At 34.5% G+C, this 16,469-nt stretch overlaps 1 protein-coding gene across 12 annotated transcripts in view; it reads right to left on the reverse strand.

Moving 5' to 3' along the window:
- The window catches only part of PRMT3 (protein arginine methyltransferase 3), a 137,343-nt gene that overhangs the window by 70,703 nt on the left and 50,171 nt on the right, over nt 1–16,469 (reverse strand). For all 12 annotated transcript variants that reach the window (XM_067749622.1, XM_067749621.1, XM_067749627.1 and 9 more), the window contains one exon: nt 14,427–14,526. In XM_067749622.1, coding sequence (XP_067605723.1) covers nt 14,427–14,526 — 100 coding nt within the window. The remainder of the gene's footprint in view (nt 1–14,426; nt 14,527–16,469) is intronic.

The raw sequence follows: 16,469 nt of genomic DNA on the forward strand, positions 1-16,469 counted from the left end.
CTTGAGAACCATTTGCTAAAGCTAGTAAATAAACATGGAAAAACGGGAGATAAAACCCATGGTCCAGCCAAAGTGAGGAATATAAGACCCAAATAACAAAACAGAGACAACCAAATATATCTACAGAGTAAATGTAAATTTAAAATCTCACCTGCTGCCACCCTGCTCCCTCCCCGACAACCCAGTTTAGAACCTTGGCATTGGGTGGTCAAACACATACTCCCCTCCACCCCAACTCCGCCTCCAATAATTCTTAACATAAGCCAGTCCTCATGCAAATATACAATCTTAATTTACAATGTCTAGGTGGCAGGAAAAACCTCAGCAATTTAAAAGTGATTCTGCAACATACTCTGTTGTCAAGACTGTGAAAAAACAGGTATTCTCATTACTGTTGGTAAGAAAGCAGAATGGTAATAAGGTAAGTGCTGAGGAGAATTTGGCAAAAACTGTTAAGATTGCATATGCATATGCATTAACCCTTTGACCCATCAATCCCACTTCCAGGAAGATGAAATGAAATATGTACAAGAATGTTCAACATTAGCTGTAACAGCAAAAGAATGATAGAAATTTAAATGAGTGTTAGTTATATACATTATATTTATCTGTACAATGGAGTATTATATAGCCATAGAAAGGAATGAGGTGTATCTTTCTATAATGATACAGAGTGATGGCCAAGATATAATTTTAAATTTAAAAAGCAAAGCATAGAACAATGCATAGAGTATGTTAACTCTGCGTAACATAGGGTGAAAATATAAATATATACATATCTAATATCTTTTTAATAAACCAAAAGCTAAAAAAAAATTTTTTTAAGGTTATCTATTCACTAAGGGACAAAAGGAATGGAACCACATAAATGTTTTTGTAATTAAAACAAAATTAAACTAAAAAAGGAAAAAGAAGCAATTCCCCCAGATTGAAGAAAAAGTAAACAAATAAATCTGATTGTATGTCAAGTTCGTTACATAACCAGAGGAAAATAATTAATTCAAGTAACTTTGAAACACAGTATTTAGACTGTGTATTCCCATGAGATATACTCTAGGACAAAAGAAAATATAGAGGAATCATAAACTGCATTAGAAATCTTATTGTTAGTAGTAAAATTGATATAAAAAATTTAAAACTATTATAGGTAATCTATTATATGATAAAGTAAACAATTATTATTTTAAGAATTAATATTTTCTACATAGAAGAAAAAGAGATACAGTACAAAATTAAAGACTCTAAGTAAAAATTCCATAATCTTAAATTGGAAATATCAGTGTAAACTCCTGGTTTTTTTAATATTAAAAAAAATAGCTATACCTGTCCACTAAGAACAACATACAACCAATGGCAGTACAGTAGCAATGAGCACTCCTAGAACCCAGACTGTGATCTCTATATATACCGTTTTCCAATGAAAGAACCAGGATTCTTTGATTCCATGTTTAGGCAGTATAAAATGACTGTAAAATATCTTATAGTACCAGAAAGTATAATCTGAAACATAAACATACTTATATTTTCTGTTTTTCATTATTATATTGAAGACAACTAGGAATTGTTAAAGGGATATAAGAGGCAAGTTCAAACGTCTGTCATTAGCTAAAAATAGGCCAGTGTGAACACCAAAAATAGTAATTACAATGGTTCAAAATACATCAAATATGTTAAAAGTCCATGAGTTCATAATGACACTAAAAACAAACCAAAAAAATCCCTTTAGAAAATGCTAGGGAAACAGTTCATTATTCTGAAAATGTTAAGTAGAAAATATACGGCATTTATCCCCTTTTTCCTATATAAACTATAGTTTATAACCAAATGTTTGATGAGAGTACTTACAGAATAACTTCACCTAACAAAGAATAAATGATATAATTAGAATATCACAATTTTATAACTTCTAATGAAATAATGAATCTAAGAAATCATTTTCAATGAATTCTAAAATCTTTAAGTCAAAGGCTGATAGGGAACTTTATAATAAGTAGATTAGGCTGACAACTCCAAAAGCAATTATCAATCTCAATGTAACAGAGACAGCCAAACACTAAGAGTCCCTTGACTCAATACAATAGAAACCAATCACCACCATCACACATGAGGTGTTCTGGGGGGAAAAACCCCTTGAATTTGTTAATCCTCTATTTCTTGACCTTGTATTTCAAGTTTACAAGAAATACAAGGGATAGAAAAACATATTAAATGACACCATGAGGATGTAATCATCAAAATCCAGACCGTGGAAAATTCTACAGGAAAAATGGCCCAGTTTCTTCAAAGAATTGCATGATAAAAAAAAAAGAGGAAGGTGAACCTACAGATTAAGAGATTTTAGATACCAAGATTTTGATACCAAGAGCATGAGGCATAAAAATAAAAACATAATTTGTACCTCATCAATATTAAAAACTTTTGCTTTGCAAAAGGCTCTGTTAAGAGGACTAGTTACAAAGTGGGAGAAAATATTTGTAAACTACATATCCGATAAAAGAACTGGTAAAAAGAACCATCAAACTCACCACTGAAAAAATACCCAATTAGAAAATGAACAAAAGACAGAAACACACAATTCACTGAAGAGGAGATACAGACAGCAAATAAATATATGAATAGATGTTTCACATCATAAGCCATTAGAGAAATGCAAATTAAAAGCACAATGAGATATAACTACACATCAGTGGCTTAAATGAAAAAAATAGTGACAATAGGAAATGTTGGCAAGGATGTGGCGACACTGGATCACTTATATGTTGCTAGTAGGAATAGAAAATAGTACAGCCCTTCTGGAAAATAATTTGACAGTTTCTTATAGAACTAAACATACAATTACTATATGATTAGCAATTATACTCTTGGGCACTTCTCTGAAAGAAATGAAAACTTATGTTCACACAAAAATCTATACACAAATGTTCATAAAGCTTTATTTGTAACAGCCCCAAACTACTAGATGTCTTTCAAAAGACGAATGGTTAAACCAACTGTGGTACATCCACACCACAGAATAATACTCAGAAATAAGGAACAGACTATTGACACGAGTCATAATTTGGATGAATTTTCAGTGAATTATGCTAAGTGAAAAAAGCCAGTACCAAAAGGTCAGATACTGTATGATTCCATTTACACAGCATTTTTTTTTTGATGTGGACCATTTTAAAAGTCTTTATTGAATTTGTTACAATATTGCTTCTGTTTTATGTTTTGGTGTTTTGGATGCCCAAGGCATAGGGGATCTTAGCTGCTGACCAGGGATCCAACCCCCAGCCCCTGCACTGGAAGATGAAGGCTTAACCCCTGGAACGCCAGGGAAGTCTCCTACACAGCATTCTTGAAAAGACAAAATGAAAGAAACTGAGAAAAGATTAGTGTTTACCACAGGTCAAGGCTGGGATTGGACAAGGACAATAGGAGGGCTCCTTGTAGTGATGGAACTGTTCTGTATCTCAATGATATCAATATCAGTATCCTGGTTGTGCCATTGCATGATAGTTTTTCAAGATGTTATCATTGACAGAAACTGGGTATAAAAGTACAGGGAATCTCTGTGTAATTTTCTATAATTTTGTGTGATAATCTACAATTATATCAAAACCAAAAGCTTAATTAAAGATTTATGAGGGCTTTTCTGGTGGCGCTAGTGGCTTGACAATAGTCAAGACACGGAAACAACTCAAGTTCCCACCACCAGATGACTAGCTTAAGATGTGATACACACACACACACACACACACACACACACACACACACACAGAGGAATATTACTCAGCCACGAAAAGTAATGAAATACTGCCATTTACAACAATGTGGATGGACCTAGAGAATTTTATGCCTAGTGAAATAAATCAGACAGAGAAAGCCAAATACTATATATCATTTATATGTGGAATCTAAAAATTAACACAATGAATGTATATGCAAAACAGAAACAGACTCACAGATATATGAAACATTACCAAAGGGGAGAGGGAAAGGGGAAGGGAAAAATTAGGGGTATGGGATTAACAGATACAAACTACCATATATAAAATACATAAGCAACAAGGATATGCTACATAGCATATGAATCACACCCATTACCCTGTAATAACCTATAACGGAATATAATCTGCAAAAATCCTGAATCACTATGCTGTACACCTGAAACTAACAGAATATTGTAAGTCAACTATACTTTAATTGAAAAAACAAACCTAGAAGTAAAAAAAAAAGGAAAGTAAAAAACAATGGATTTGTTTAACAGATTAAAACTAACTTCAGAATTGGTGGACTGAAAAAAATTATCCAGAATGCAGTCCAGAAAGCCAAAACATTAGAAAATATGAAAAGGTGAGGAGGCATGGAAGATGGAGAAGTCTAATAAATATACAATGGTAAGTCTAGAGAGATTTATTAAACAAGATATGAAAAACTCAAACCATAAAGAAGTTTGATAAATTTGATACACAAAAATTAAGAATGTCTATTCATCAAATCATATCAAAAAAATAATGAACTGACAAGCCACACACTGCCAACAAACATAATTGATAGAGAATAATGTATCTGTCAAGACAAGCTGGGTTACCCTGCATTAACAAACACCATCCAAATAATCACCTAAAACAAAAAAAAAGGTTTATTTCTGGTATTACAGGTTGACAAGAAGCATTGCTTATTATAATCACTAAGGGAGTCAGGCAAGTCATAGGGTCACATCTAACTTCAAAGGAGACAGAAAGATAAATTCTCCTATGTGCCTAGAAACAAGGAGAAGCAAAAGATATGAGAATAGCCCTAGGGCTTCCCTGGTGGCGCAGTGGTTGAGAGTCCGCCTGCCGATGCAGGGGACATGGGTTTGTGCCCCGATCCAGGAAGATCCCACATGCCGCAGAGTGGCTGGGCCCGTGAGCCATGGCCGCTGAGCCTGCGCATCCGGAGCCTCCGCAACAGGAGAGGCCACAACAGTGAGAGGCCTGTGTACAGCAAAAAAAAAAAAAAAAAAAAAAGAATAGCCCTAGTAACACATTGGTAACTAGAATAAATAAGAAACTCTTTCAGAAAAATAATAAAAAGACAAAAATCCCAAATACAATGATAAGCAAAATAAATGAACAGAAATTTCATAGAAGACAATGCCAAAATGAGCTATAAGCTCATTTAAAACTGTTAGTTCTTACACATTTATATAACTGCACTCTAGAATTTCCCTCCCAAATTACATAAAGAAATGAGCAAAAATTAGCAATTAAAACCAGTCAATAATACTGTTTAACTTGAGAACATGTATGCAATGGGTTGTATGTGCTTGGTTATATAAAAGGATGAGATTTCTTTCTGTTTTTGTAATCTCTTAGTGGATTGCCAGTGATGCAAATCATATTCTGGTTTCATGTTTATTTAATAAAATAAAATTTATTTAAAATTGTGTTCCTTCTCTTTTAAAAAATATAGTCATGGGCTTCCCTGGTGGCGCTAGTGGTTGAGAGTCCGCCTGCCGATGCAGGGGACATGGGTTCGTGCCCTGGTCTGGGAAGATCCCACATGCCGCGGAGCGGCTGGGCCTGTGAGCCACGGCCGCTAAGCCTGCGCGTCTGGAGCCTGTGCTCCGCAAAGGGAGAGGCCACAGCAATGAGAGGCCCGCGTACCGCAAAGAAAATAATAAAAATAAAATAAAAAAAATATAGTCACAACACAACTGAACCAGAAAAGAGAAAATAACAGCAAAACTGACTTCCATAATAAGAAAAAAAAAACATAAAATGTATATTCTTCAGGGGTTTTGTGGTTCTGCAATAAGAGGGTCCCTTACAGCACTTAGTTAAGCCTTAACACAAGAAGTACCAGTGCCTTTGTTTTTTTAATGGTAGATTAATTCTAAAATATGACAGTAGTTTGGTTTTTCTTTTAATAACAGCATTTCAGAAAAAAAGTAACACTTAGAACTATTCTTTTAAATTACTTAAATCAGTACTTAGAAATATAAGCCTCAAATGCAAAATATTAGAAAATGAAAATCTGAAAATCAATGATCTAATAAGCTTCGATTTCAAGGAGCTAGAATAAAAGCAGCAAGTCAAACTAAAAGAGTAGAGGGAAATAATAAGGTCAGAAATAAATAATAGAAAATAAATGTATGATAGAAAAAAATCAACAAAGCCAAAATTTGGGGTCTTTGAAAAGCATATTAAATGATAAACCCTTAGCAAAACTGATCAAGACAAATCACATTTAATTTCTTAATGAAACAGAAATTTCATTAAGGGAACAGATTAAGCCTCGGGTTTATTCTTCCTTTTACTGGACAGAAGAACAAATTAATAAAAATAAGGTTGAAGACTGAATTCATGAAAAGGTCAGTTAACCTCACATTCATTCAACTTCAAAGCTGTAGTCCTGACTTTAAATTGGATATCTCCAAATAAATATTCTAGTATTAAAAAGGTATAGAGGAAAGAGAGTGAAAATGGAGCCAACCAAATCAATGTATACCCACCACTGAAAAATTTACTCAAAACAAGTCATGTATTGAGAGGTCAAGAAAGTCATTAATAAGAACAGATCAACATTTAATGTTAACTAACTCCAGCTAAAATTTTCATTTCACCTAAATAAATAATTACTTCAGAGTCCTGTCACCTAAATTTTGCCAATTTGGAGGATCTATTAAAGAGAGTATGAAAGATCTATGCTAAAAGGGATGAAAAACTAAGAGGACAATTATCTCCATCAAGTCCTTTAAATCAGTTTCAAAAAGCAGTGTAAGTCATGGCTTCTTAAACTTGTCCCTTAAAGGATTTCTAATGGTTAAAGAGAATGAATTGGAATTCCCAAGGAATTAGGGAGTACATTACTAAAATCAGCTCTGCAAGGGCTCAAAAAAGAAGGCAGGTGTTTTACTTTAAAAATCTGTAAGAATTTTGCATTCCACTCCATAAAAATACTAATAATGCCCCCCTTGAATCTTCACACAGATACAATTTGTTATTCCTCAAACACATGATTGGGGGTTCTCTAAATCCAGGTTGTGGAGCACTGGAGCAGGTATTATTTATTACAAATTGGTGGCATTCATATGATTACTCAAGGCTTGTGAATCAAATATCTGTCCTAAGATAATTCTTAACTACAACCACTTCATACTAATTATTATAGTAATTATGACTGAGACAACTGAGTTACATGAAACAATCCGAGTTTGTAATGAATGCCCATCTGTCTGCGAATGCAAACTGTTAAAATTTAGGAGCTTACTTTCACTCCCAGGTAGAGGTAAACAGTTTTACTGAAAAAAAATTTTTTTAATTGCTATACAATTTTGAGTTTGAAATAAAAATTAACAAATATTTCATGTCCTCTGGCTAATATAGTGAAAAGTTTCTGTAAGGACAGTTGATACACACTCCTGAATAACTTATGCCCTTTATCTTCATAATTAGAATAATTTACAACTCATTGAGCAAACATTAAGCACAACTAGAATGCAACATGGATTATGGAGAGCCAAAAAGCAAATAAATCCAATTGAATCAATCACATATGATGCACTGAATCTCTTAGCAAATGCAACTTCCAGAAATGTGATGAAAGAGATATAAAACATCTAAAATATTATGTTTCAAAAGCAAAAAGTTACCCACAACACATAACTGCTTCAACATAAACAACTTTCCTTAAGGGACTAAACATTTTCACTTAAATTTGGTCTCAAGCACAGAAAAAAAACAGCATATATTTGAATATGATACATATTACTATACTTTTCTAACATACCTGCAATATAAAATAGCCTGAGATCCACTTAAACAATTTCTCAAAGGTTTAAATTTTCCCTACAGCTACCAAGATTCCACTATTACAAAACGGTCTCCTCTCTAGAGTAAGAAATAAAATGGCTGCAGAGTGTCATGTGAGTTTTAATTTAAATAAACATTAAGATTAAATAAAGGGGAGGATGGGGAGTGGTTAAGAGTGCAGCTAAGAACAAATGTAAAGATTATAAAACTGAAATAATTATACATAAGAGGCCTTTTTTTTTGGATAAATTTATTTGTTTTAATTTATTTTATTTTTGGCTGCGTTGCATCTTTGTTGCTGTGCGCGGGCTTTCTCTAGCTGCAGCGAGCAGAGGCTACTCTTCATTGCGGTGCGTGGGCTTCTCATTGCAGTGGCTCTTCTTGTTGCAGAGCACAGGCTCTACGTGCGTGGGCTTCCGTAGTTGTGGCTCGCGGGCTCTAGAGCGCAGGCTCAGTAGTTGTGGCACACGGGCTTAGTTGTTAGAAGGCATGTGGCATTTTCCCGGACCAGGGCTCAAACCCGTGTCCCCAGCATTGGCAGGCAGATTCTTAACCACTGTGCCCACCATGGAAGCCCAAGAGGCCTATTCATAATTACATTTTTACTGTCTTTGTTTTCATTTTATTCTTAATTCAGATGTCAGCACATCTGTGAAAAAATCATGCTTATAAACCACAATTTTCCTTTCAGTGTTCAAATACAGTAACTATCTCTCTGTTAATATTTGGAGTACTCAAAAAAGCCCTACTGAATATGCACTTTATATTTTATGTAAAATAATTAGGTATTATCAGTACTACCTAAAATTTGTTTACAGAGCAGCAAACTGAGACTTTTTCTTGAAACATACATATAATACATTTTAATTCATATTAAGAAAAATATCAAAAATATCCCTAACCCCAGTAATCCACATCCATCAGGTGATTATCATACTTCTTTGCACTCATCATAGGCAGAGTCAATTAGTAAATGCTAGCCATGGAAACAGAGGACCTTTTGCTCTTACAAAGGGCTAATAAGCCAAGGCAGAAGCCCCAAGAATGTTCTTCCCTCAAGTATTAATATTCTTTATTTCATGTATATTACCATTCCCAACTTTTAGTTATTGAATAACCTACTCAAGCAGCTCACGCACTAGTTACAGATTGCTTAAAAGTTTGTGTAACTTTCAAAACTGAATGGCTAATTACTGAGGTCTTATTATGTGCCAGAATGTTTTATGACATTTACAGGTATTAATTCCATTTAATCCTCACAAAAACCCTGTGAAGTGGGTACTACTGTTATCATCATTTTATAGAAAAGGAAACTGACTCACAGAGAGGTTCAGTAACATGCCCAAAGTAACAAACCTAGGTGCGGCAAAACAGGGCCAAGAATTCAGGTGGTCTGACTCTGGAGCAATATTCTTAACTCTGTCACATGCTACATCCTTGCCTTCCTGTGATGTACAGAAAATTATAAATAAGATCGTGTATGTGGCCAGTGAGTTTCTATCTGGGAAATTTCTCTTATGATGTATATTCCCCCATCATTTACTAATGCTGATCCCTTTCACAGAATATGACCATACCAAGTAAATCCTGGTTCCCAGTCTTAAGAGAATCGAAAAAGGTACATGAACAATTAATTCTAATACACTGTAAAAGTGCATAATAGAAGCTTAAACTAAACCGCAAAAGAAGGGAGAAAAGAGATTCTATATGTGATCAAGGGGCTAAAAGGGAAAGCTGCATAAGGGAAGAGATGTCTGAGATGAGTCTTCCAGAACTACTAGCAGTTTGCCAGACAGGGAAGGTAAAACACACTAAAAGAAATAAGGCAGTTTGCTAACACATATTGTGCTCTCACCAATCATCAGTATCTTCCATTAAGGGGCAAACTATTTCTGCCAAAAACACACTAATAATAATGTGACTTTAGAAATAGAAACAAAAGACTTTAAAACAACAGTAATCTTTGTTATCAAAGGAACATTTTTTACAGTTAATTTTACGTAACACTGTATTTTTGATTTTTAACCTTTGTTATTTTTCACTATTATATTTTTAAAGATTTATTATTTATTTATTTTATTTTATTTTTGGCTGTGTTGGGTCTTAGTTGTGGCACGCGGGATCTTTCGTTGCAGTGTGCGGGCTTCTCTCTAGTTGTGGTGTGCGGGTTTTCTCTTCTCTAGTTGTGGCGCGCAGGCTCCAGGGCACGTGGGCTCCAGGGCACATGGGCTCTGTAGTTTGAGGCACGCAGACTCTCTAGTTGAGGCACATGAGCTCAGTAGTTGTGGCACGTGGGCTTAGTTGCCCCGCGGCATGTGGGATCTCAGTTCCCTGACCAGGGATCGAACCCGTGTCCCCAGCACTGAAAGGCGGACTCTTTACCACTGGACCGCCAGGAAAGTCCCTGTTATTGATTATTATTTATTGATTTTAAAAAATATACCAAAAATCTGGCAGTAAAAAGATGTCTTTTACTCTGACGGACCAACAGAAAAATAAGAAAAGCAAGAAAAAAAATGGCAAGAGGTATAGAGTTGAGGGAAAGTTATGTCTTACATTTCCTTATCTTGAACCACTGGACATATGAGATTATGTCTACTTTTAAGTTGACAAAACAATACATACTAGACATGTACAGTTTTATTTCGCTTAAAATTTTCAGAGTAATAAATATAAAAGAGGAAAAATAGAAGAGTTTAAAAAAATCCTTAAATTTAGGTCATAAGCTATGGACAGGAAAGGCAAAAACACACCTGTACAACCGAAAATTTGTGTTGTTAATTAATCTCCTATACTTTCCCTAACTCTAAGATTAATTCAACTTATCTAATTTACTGAACTACTTACATAATTATTATTATATCATTTAAGGCAAGAAAGACCAGGAAAGGCCACCTAATCCTTGTGGCAGTTGTCTGAAATGGCATGGTTTCACTGCCAGACCAAACTAAAACCAACAAAGACATTTCAACACGCACCAGTTGAAAATGTGACCTATGACAGGCTTCATGGCCCAGTTTCTGGACTGTTGATAAACCAAATCACAAGTCATGTTTCTAAGTGATAAAAGCTATCAAATCCTGAAAAACTATTTACAAACAATAAAGAATATTAAATATGAACAAAGAATACCCCATCATTGTGGGTGTGGGCCGGTGCATGCATGCACTATACAGACACACTTGTGTTGGTGAAAATGGGATGGGGAAGGTGACAAAATTTTAGGTCACTTCTGTGAAGAGCAAGCCTAGACAGAAAAATTACAAAGGACTTTAGACAACCTGAATGTATATTATAAGTGATCATGACAATGTAAATTCACCTAATGTATAATTTTCCTGATGGTCCTGATGACAGAAAATAACATGTCCAAACAAGAATCACCTCTGGCAGTTGTATCATGCAATGCCAGGATCTTATCTATCTATTTGTAAGGAGGTCATGCTGAAAACTTAGACAGAAAAGAGCAACATCAAATGAGTCAATCTGGCTTTACTGGCTCACAGGACAAGAATTAGGGATGCTTACTTTGAAGTTTTATTAGGTGATCAGAAATGGGAAGTCATAAAGAATGGCTCTGTTGGTAAGTAAAATGTAAAAAATGAGAACAGATACTCATAGGCATGAAAATTAACATCCTATAGAAATTAAACTTTTTATTTAAATTATAACAATTTTATCAAATAGAAATTTCATTCAATAAAAATGAAAATGTAAAATTAAATGCAAATCTAAATGCAGAAATGCATAAATCTAAGAGACAAGTGATAGTTTATTAAATTGACATGCTAACAGCAATGATTTGGCTTTTAAAATTACATTCTTATCTAAGAACATCTTCCAAAATAAAAGCAAAGTTCATGAACAGCTGTAGACAAAAAACATATCTAGATTAAGCCATGGATCAGTTAGTGGACCATAGCAGAAGAAAACAGATGTACGTCTCTGCAATATATGATGCCTACATTGCTATACTGGATTACACGTCCATTAAACATCTGTGTTCAATACTGCAGGGTATTTTCTTTTTTCGGCCCTTCCTTGTTGAAAATACTTTTAAAAAGAGAAAAAAAATCTATGCTATAGCTTGAACTTGGATTATTCTAGATTTTTGCATCCTGACTGATGTAAAAAAAAAAATCAAAGACAGAGGATTCTATGCAAGGTATTTTAATTTTAAATGCTGCTTCATGAAAATGTGGCTTTAAAATAAATTTAGAATAGTCAGTTGTTTGCCACTTGCCCATTGTTTAAGCCAAAGTAGGAATATCTGAAAAAAATCTTGAATATATTTTAGGAAGCATACCTTCTTCTTGTTTAATTATGTAATTAGAATTTTCCAGCTTCTCAGCTCAGAAATCCGAGTAGAAGTACCAAAGTTAGGAGGGGACTTACTTATAGAAGATACTATAAATGATACTGCCAAGCCACAAAGATGATTCGGTAACTGCCTTAAATTACAGTGTCTAATGCTCCACCTAACACGTTTAACACAATCTGCTAGACTCCAACCTCATTGATGCTTACAAAGAAAAGGCAGATAGTAAGATAATGCACACTCTTAAGTTATACCTTTGTGAAGAGGAAGAAAGAAAGTTCTTAGTTACCACTTCCTGGACACATATATTTGTTTCCCTTACTGAAGGGTTTCTGAAAGCACCTTGGTTCCAAACAACTGACCCCTTTCATCTCAGGTTCCAGTGACTCAGTATTGTTTCTGTGACACTGCCTTCCCGATAAAGGCAGAGATCATGCCTGACTAATCTTCCAAAATGAAAGGTGTCCTTTACATCAATTAGAGTCTAACTACAAGAGTTAGAGGAACAAAACGAAAAATCACTGATCCAGGGCTAGGTTCGCACAGTGGATGCTGGAATTATGACAAGTGGGAATTGGAGCCACAAAAGAAACAGCTTCTGTCAGCAACACCACTAGAGACAAAAGAGAAGTAGAGAAATGCCCTGTCTTCTCCCTTCCATAAATCTCCCATTAGTGTTTGCCATTAGATTCCCCAAACCCAATAGAAGTTGGCTGCCACAGGAGCCTAGGAAAAGCCACCTGCAGCGGTAGCCCTTCTCCAATCAGACAGAAGAAAAAAGAAGGATGTCAAATGGATCTGAGGGCAAAATAAGCCCAAGACCAGCATACCTTCCAGTAAAGTTCACATCATAATTGTAACAATCTCATAATTTCACTCAACCTAGCTAAGTTATCATTTATTATTATACCAACTGGCTCTAAGATTTCAATTGCATATTAATATTTCTAGACCACATTTCAAGTTCTGAAATGAAAATTCCTAGAACATCACTACCCAGAAGGATAATTCTGCTAGGCAGGGCAAGAACTACTCAGCTAGTTAACTGAGGTGACAGCACGTTTAGTGAAGTCTACCTTTTAGTTTGCTTCAAGTATAATTCGGGTTAATTTTAAAGATGGATTTTCCAAGAAAAATAAAATGGTCCCTAGAGAAATGAGGATTATGTCAGCCAACATTTACTATAAACTACTTAAAGTTGTTGCCAAGCAGATGCCTCAAATGTACTTTCTCCAAAACACCTTTTTGTAGTCTTTAAAAAGATGCTGAATTTTTAATTATACTAAATTAATTCCTTCTCACTCAATTCATAAGGGAAATCAGGGTGCTGATACAAATTATTTGGCATAAGAAGAATAATGATATTGTGATCAAGAATTGTTAAAAGCCAAGCCTAGCATGAAAAAATCAACACACTGTTTCACATGCAAAACAGTAACTGCCAACAACAGTGACTGTCACCGGCTCTAAATTAAAACCACTACATTAAAACTGAACATTTCAAAAGCTTCCTGAAGTCAGTGCAGTTTTGCTAGAATTATTATTTTCTATGTTTATTCAAAATTTATAGAAAATTGTAAAGCAAAACTCATTCTTTTCGAGAAGTTTTGATAAATTCATTTAATGAAAATACATGTTATCAAATACTTCTTTTTAAAAAAAGCTTAACAACTTCCAAATGGTTAAAAAAAAAATCTTCGTATATCTGGAAATAATATATACTTGTCTTAATTGAAGTGGCGTATCAGTGAGTTAAATCAGTTGACAATACCATTAGTTTTACTTTACAGACTCTTTAAAATAAATACTCTAGTCTTGATCTGTGGTTTCAAAAGCAAATTATAAAGCTATATATTGTACCTTAATTTTATTATCTTAATAATGCCAATAAATTCTATTTTATGTGATAAAGGACACGGATTACATGACCTAACAGATCAGAAAGATAGGATATTAAGTATGACAGCAACAGTGGCAACATCACATTATTCTGACATAAACAGTCTTAGGAAATCCTTAACTAGTCCTTGTAGGCTTTTAGGAAAACATATTTAGGTCTCTACAAATCTAGAAAGTAGAAAAATAATAATTCTTTATTATGACTTTAAAAGCAAAAAGGCTAATTTACCCTCTTCTTTAAAAAATTATAAATGGCCAGTAAAGTGCCATTTCAGAATAAACTACCATAAAAAGACTGTAGCTGTTTTTAAAATAATGCTACCATTTTGCCATTTATCAAATATAATTAAACGCAGAAAACCTGCTACTTTATTCATTGCCTTCTTTAAAAATTAATAAAAGTAGTTTTCTCTGCAAACACTTACCATCCACTCAGATATAATAACGTCCACTTTTTCTACCGGAAGACGAACTTCTTCGATTTTTCCTTTAATTAGCATAATAGTATCTTCAAGTTTATTTAGTCTGAAAATTGTCATAATGAATTAAATTAGTATGTTAAACAGATTCTGAAAACTAGTCAAATTACATAATTTCTTGGCAACCGTTCATTTTAGTTTATGGAACCCAAAGGTATGTTTTTTCAAAGTTTATTTATTCTCTGGGCACTGTAATTGCTTTTTGGTCACATCATGAACCCCCCAGAATGTTTCTGGTTAATACAATAATACAACTAAACCAGCATTTAAAACTACAGCATGAAAAGAAACCCGAATTCTATTCAAAATACATGTCAATAAAGTTAATGGGTCTTTTTTTTTTTTTTTAAAGGGAGAGGTGGAGACAGACAGACCAGACAACAAAAGTATATTTTAAAGGGAAGTTGTGTGTCACAGTGGAGAGACAGTTAGGGCCAGAGCTCTTACACTGATTTCCAGGTCCTCTAGCACTTGTCAGCTTAGTGATCTTCACCAAATTATGTAACAATCTCACTGAGCCTGTGTGTTCAGGTGTAAAACAGAAAGATGATACCTTCCCTAACTACTTCACAGTCTATTATGAGGATGAAATATTTGTGAAAGCTATGTACACATACTCAAGCCCTATATAATGGTAACGTATTATCATGAATAACAAAATACCGTATGCTGTGTAAAACTTGAAATTCTCCTCCCAACATAAATAATTTAACCTTGTCCAATACCATTAATTAGATATTTTTACATGCTTGATCACTAGATTAGCACATATTTTTCACCCCCTCCTTTTGCAATTTCAAATGAACAACAGAGTTAAAGAGATAATTCCAAAAAGCTAAAAGCAAGCTACTAAGCTTGTATCTAATTAAATAAACTCACAACCTTCAAAGGATGTACATCTGAATTATAAAGGATTTCTTCTGCTAACAAAGGAGGGATTTTCCACCCAAATTTCACTGAGGTATTATATATGTAAGATTAAATGCATTTTAAGGGTAAATTTTATTGAATTAAAAAAAAAAACAGATATACTTGGGTGACCACCACCACCACTATCAATATACAGACATTTCTATTTTCTTAAAAGATTCATTAGTGCTCCTTCCAGAAAATCCTCCCATCCACAGGCAAGCACTGATTTCTTTCTTTTACTACGTATTAAAATTTGTATTTTGGGGACTTCCCTGGTGGCGCAGTGGTTAAGAATCTGCCTGCCAATGCAGGGGACATGGGTTTGAGCCCTGGTCTGGGAAGATCCCACATGCCGCGGAGCAACTAAGCCTGTGTACCACGACTACTGAGACTGAGCTCTAGAGCCCACGAGCCACAACTACTGAGCCCACGAGCCACAACTACTGAAGCCCGCGTGCCTAGAGCCCGTGCTCCACAACAAGAGAAGCCACCTCAGTGAGAAGCCCACGCACTCCAACAAAGAGTAGCCCCTGCTCGCCGCAACTACAGAAAGCCCGCACACTGCAACAAACACCCAACGGCAACCATAAATAAATAAATTTATTTGTTTTAAAGTTTGTTATTTTGTAGAGTTTTACATAAATGGAATCATACTGAATGTACCCCTTTGTGTCTGGTTTCTTTCAAAAAGCATACTTTTTAGATTCATGCATATGTTTCTGTATATCAGTAGCTCTATTCCTAGGTATTGTTGAGTAGTATTCCACTGTATGAATAAAACACTTTTGTTCACCCACACACCTGGGGATGGAATTCTGGATTATTCCAGCTTTGTACTATAATGAATAAAGCTGCTATTAACATTTATGTACAAGAACTGCTCTGTTAAATGGAAGTGATAGAACTTTTTAGAAAACTGCAATTTTGTTTTACAAAGTTCATATACAATTATACATTCCAACAAGCAATATATGAGCATTCCTTTTTAAATTTTTGAATTTTATTTTATTTTTTTATACAGCAGGTTCTTATTAGTCATCAATCTTATACACATCAGTGTGTACGTGTCAATCCCAA

Source organism: Pseudorca crassidens, chromosome 9 (genome assembly GCF_039906515.1).
Source record: "Pseudorca crassidens isolate mPseCra1 chromosome 9, mPseCra1.hap1, whole genome shotgun sequence".
Lineage (NCBI taxonomy): Eukaryota > Metazoa > Chordata > Mammalia > Artiodactyla > Delphinidae > Pseudorca > Pseudorca crassidens.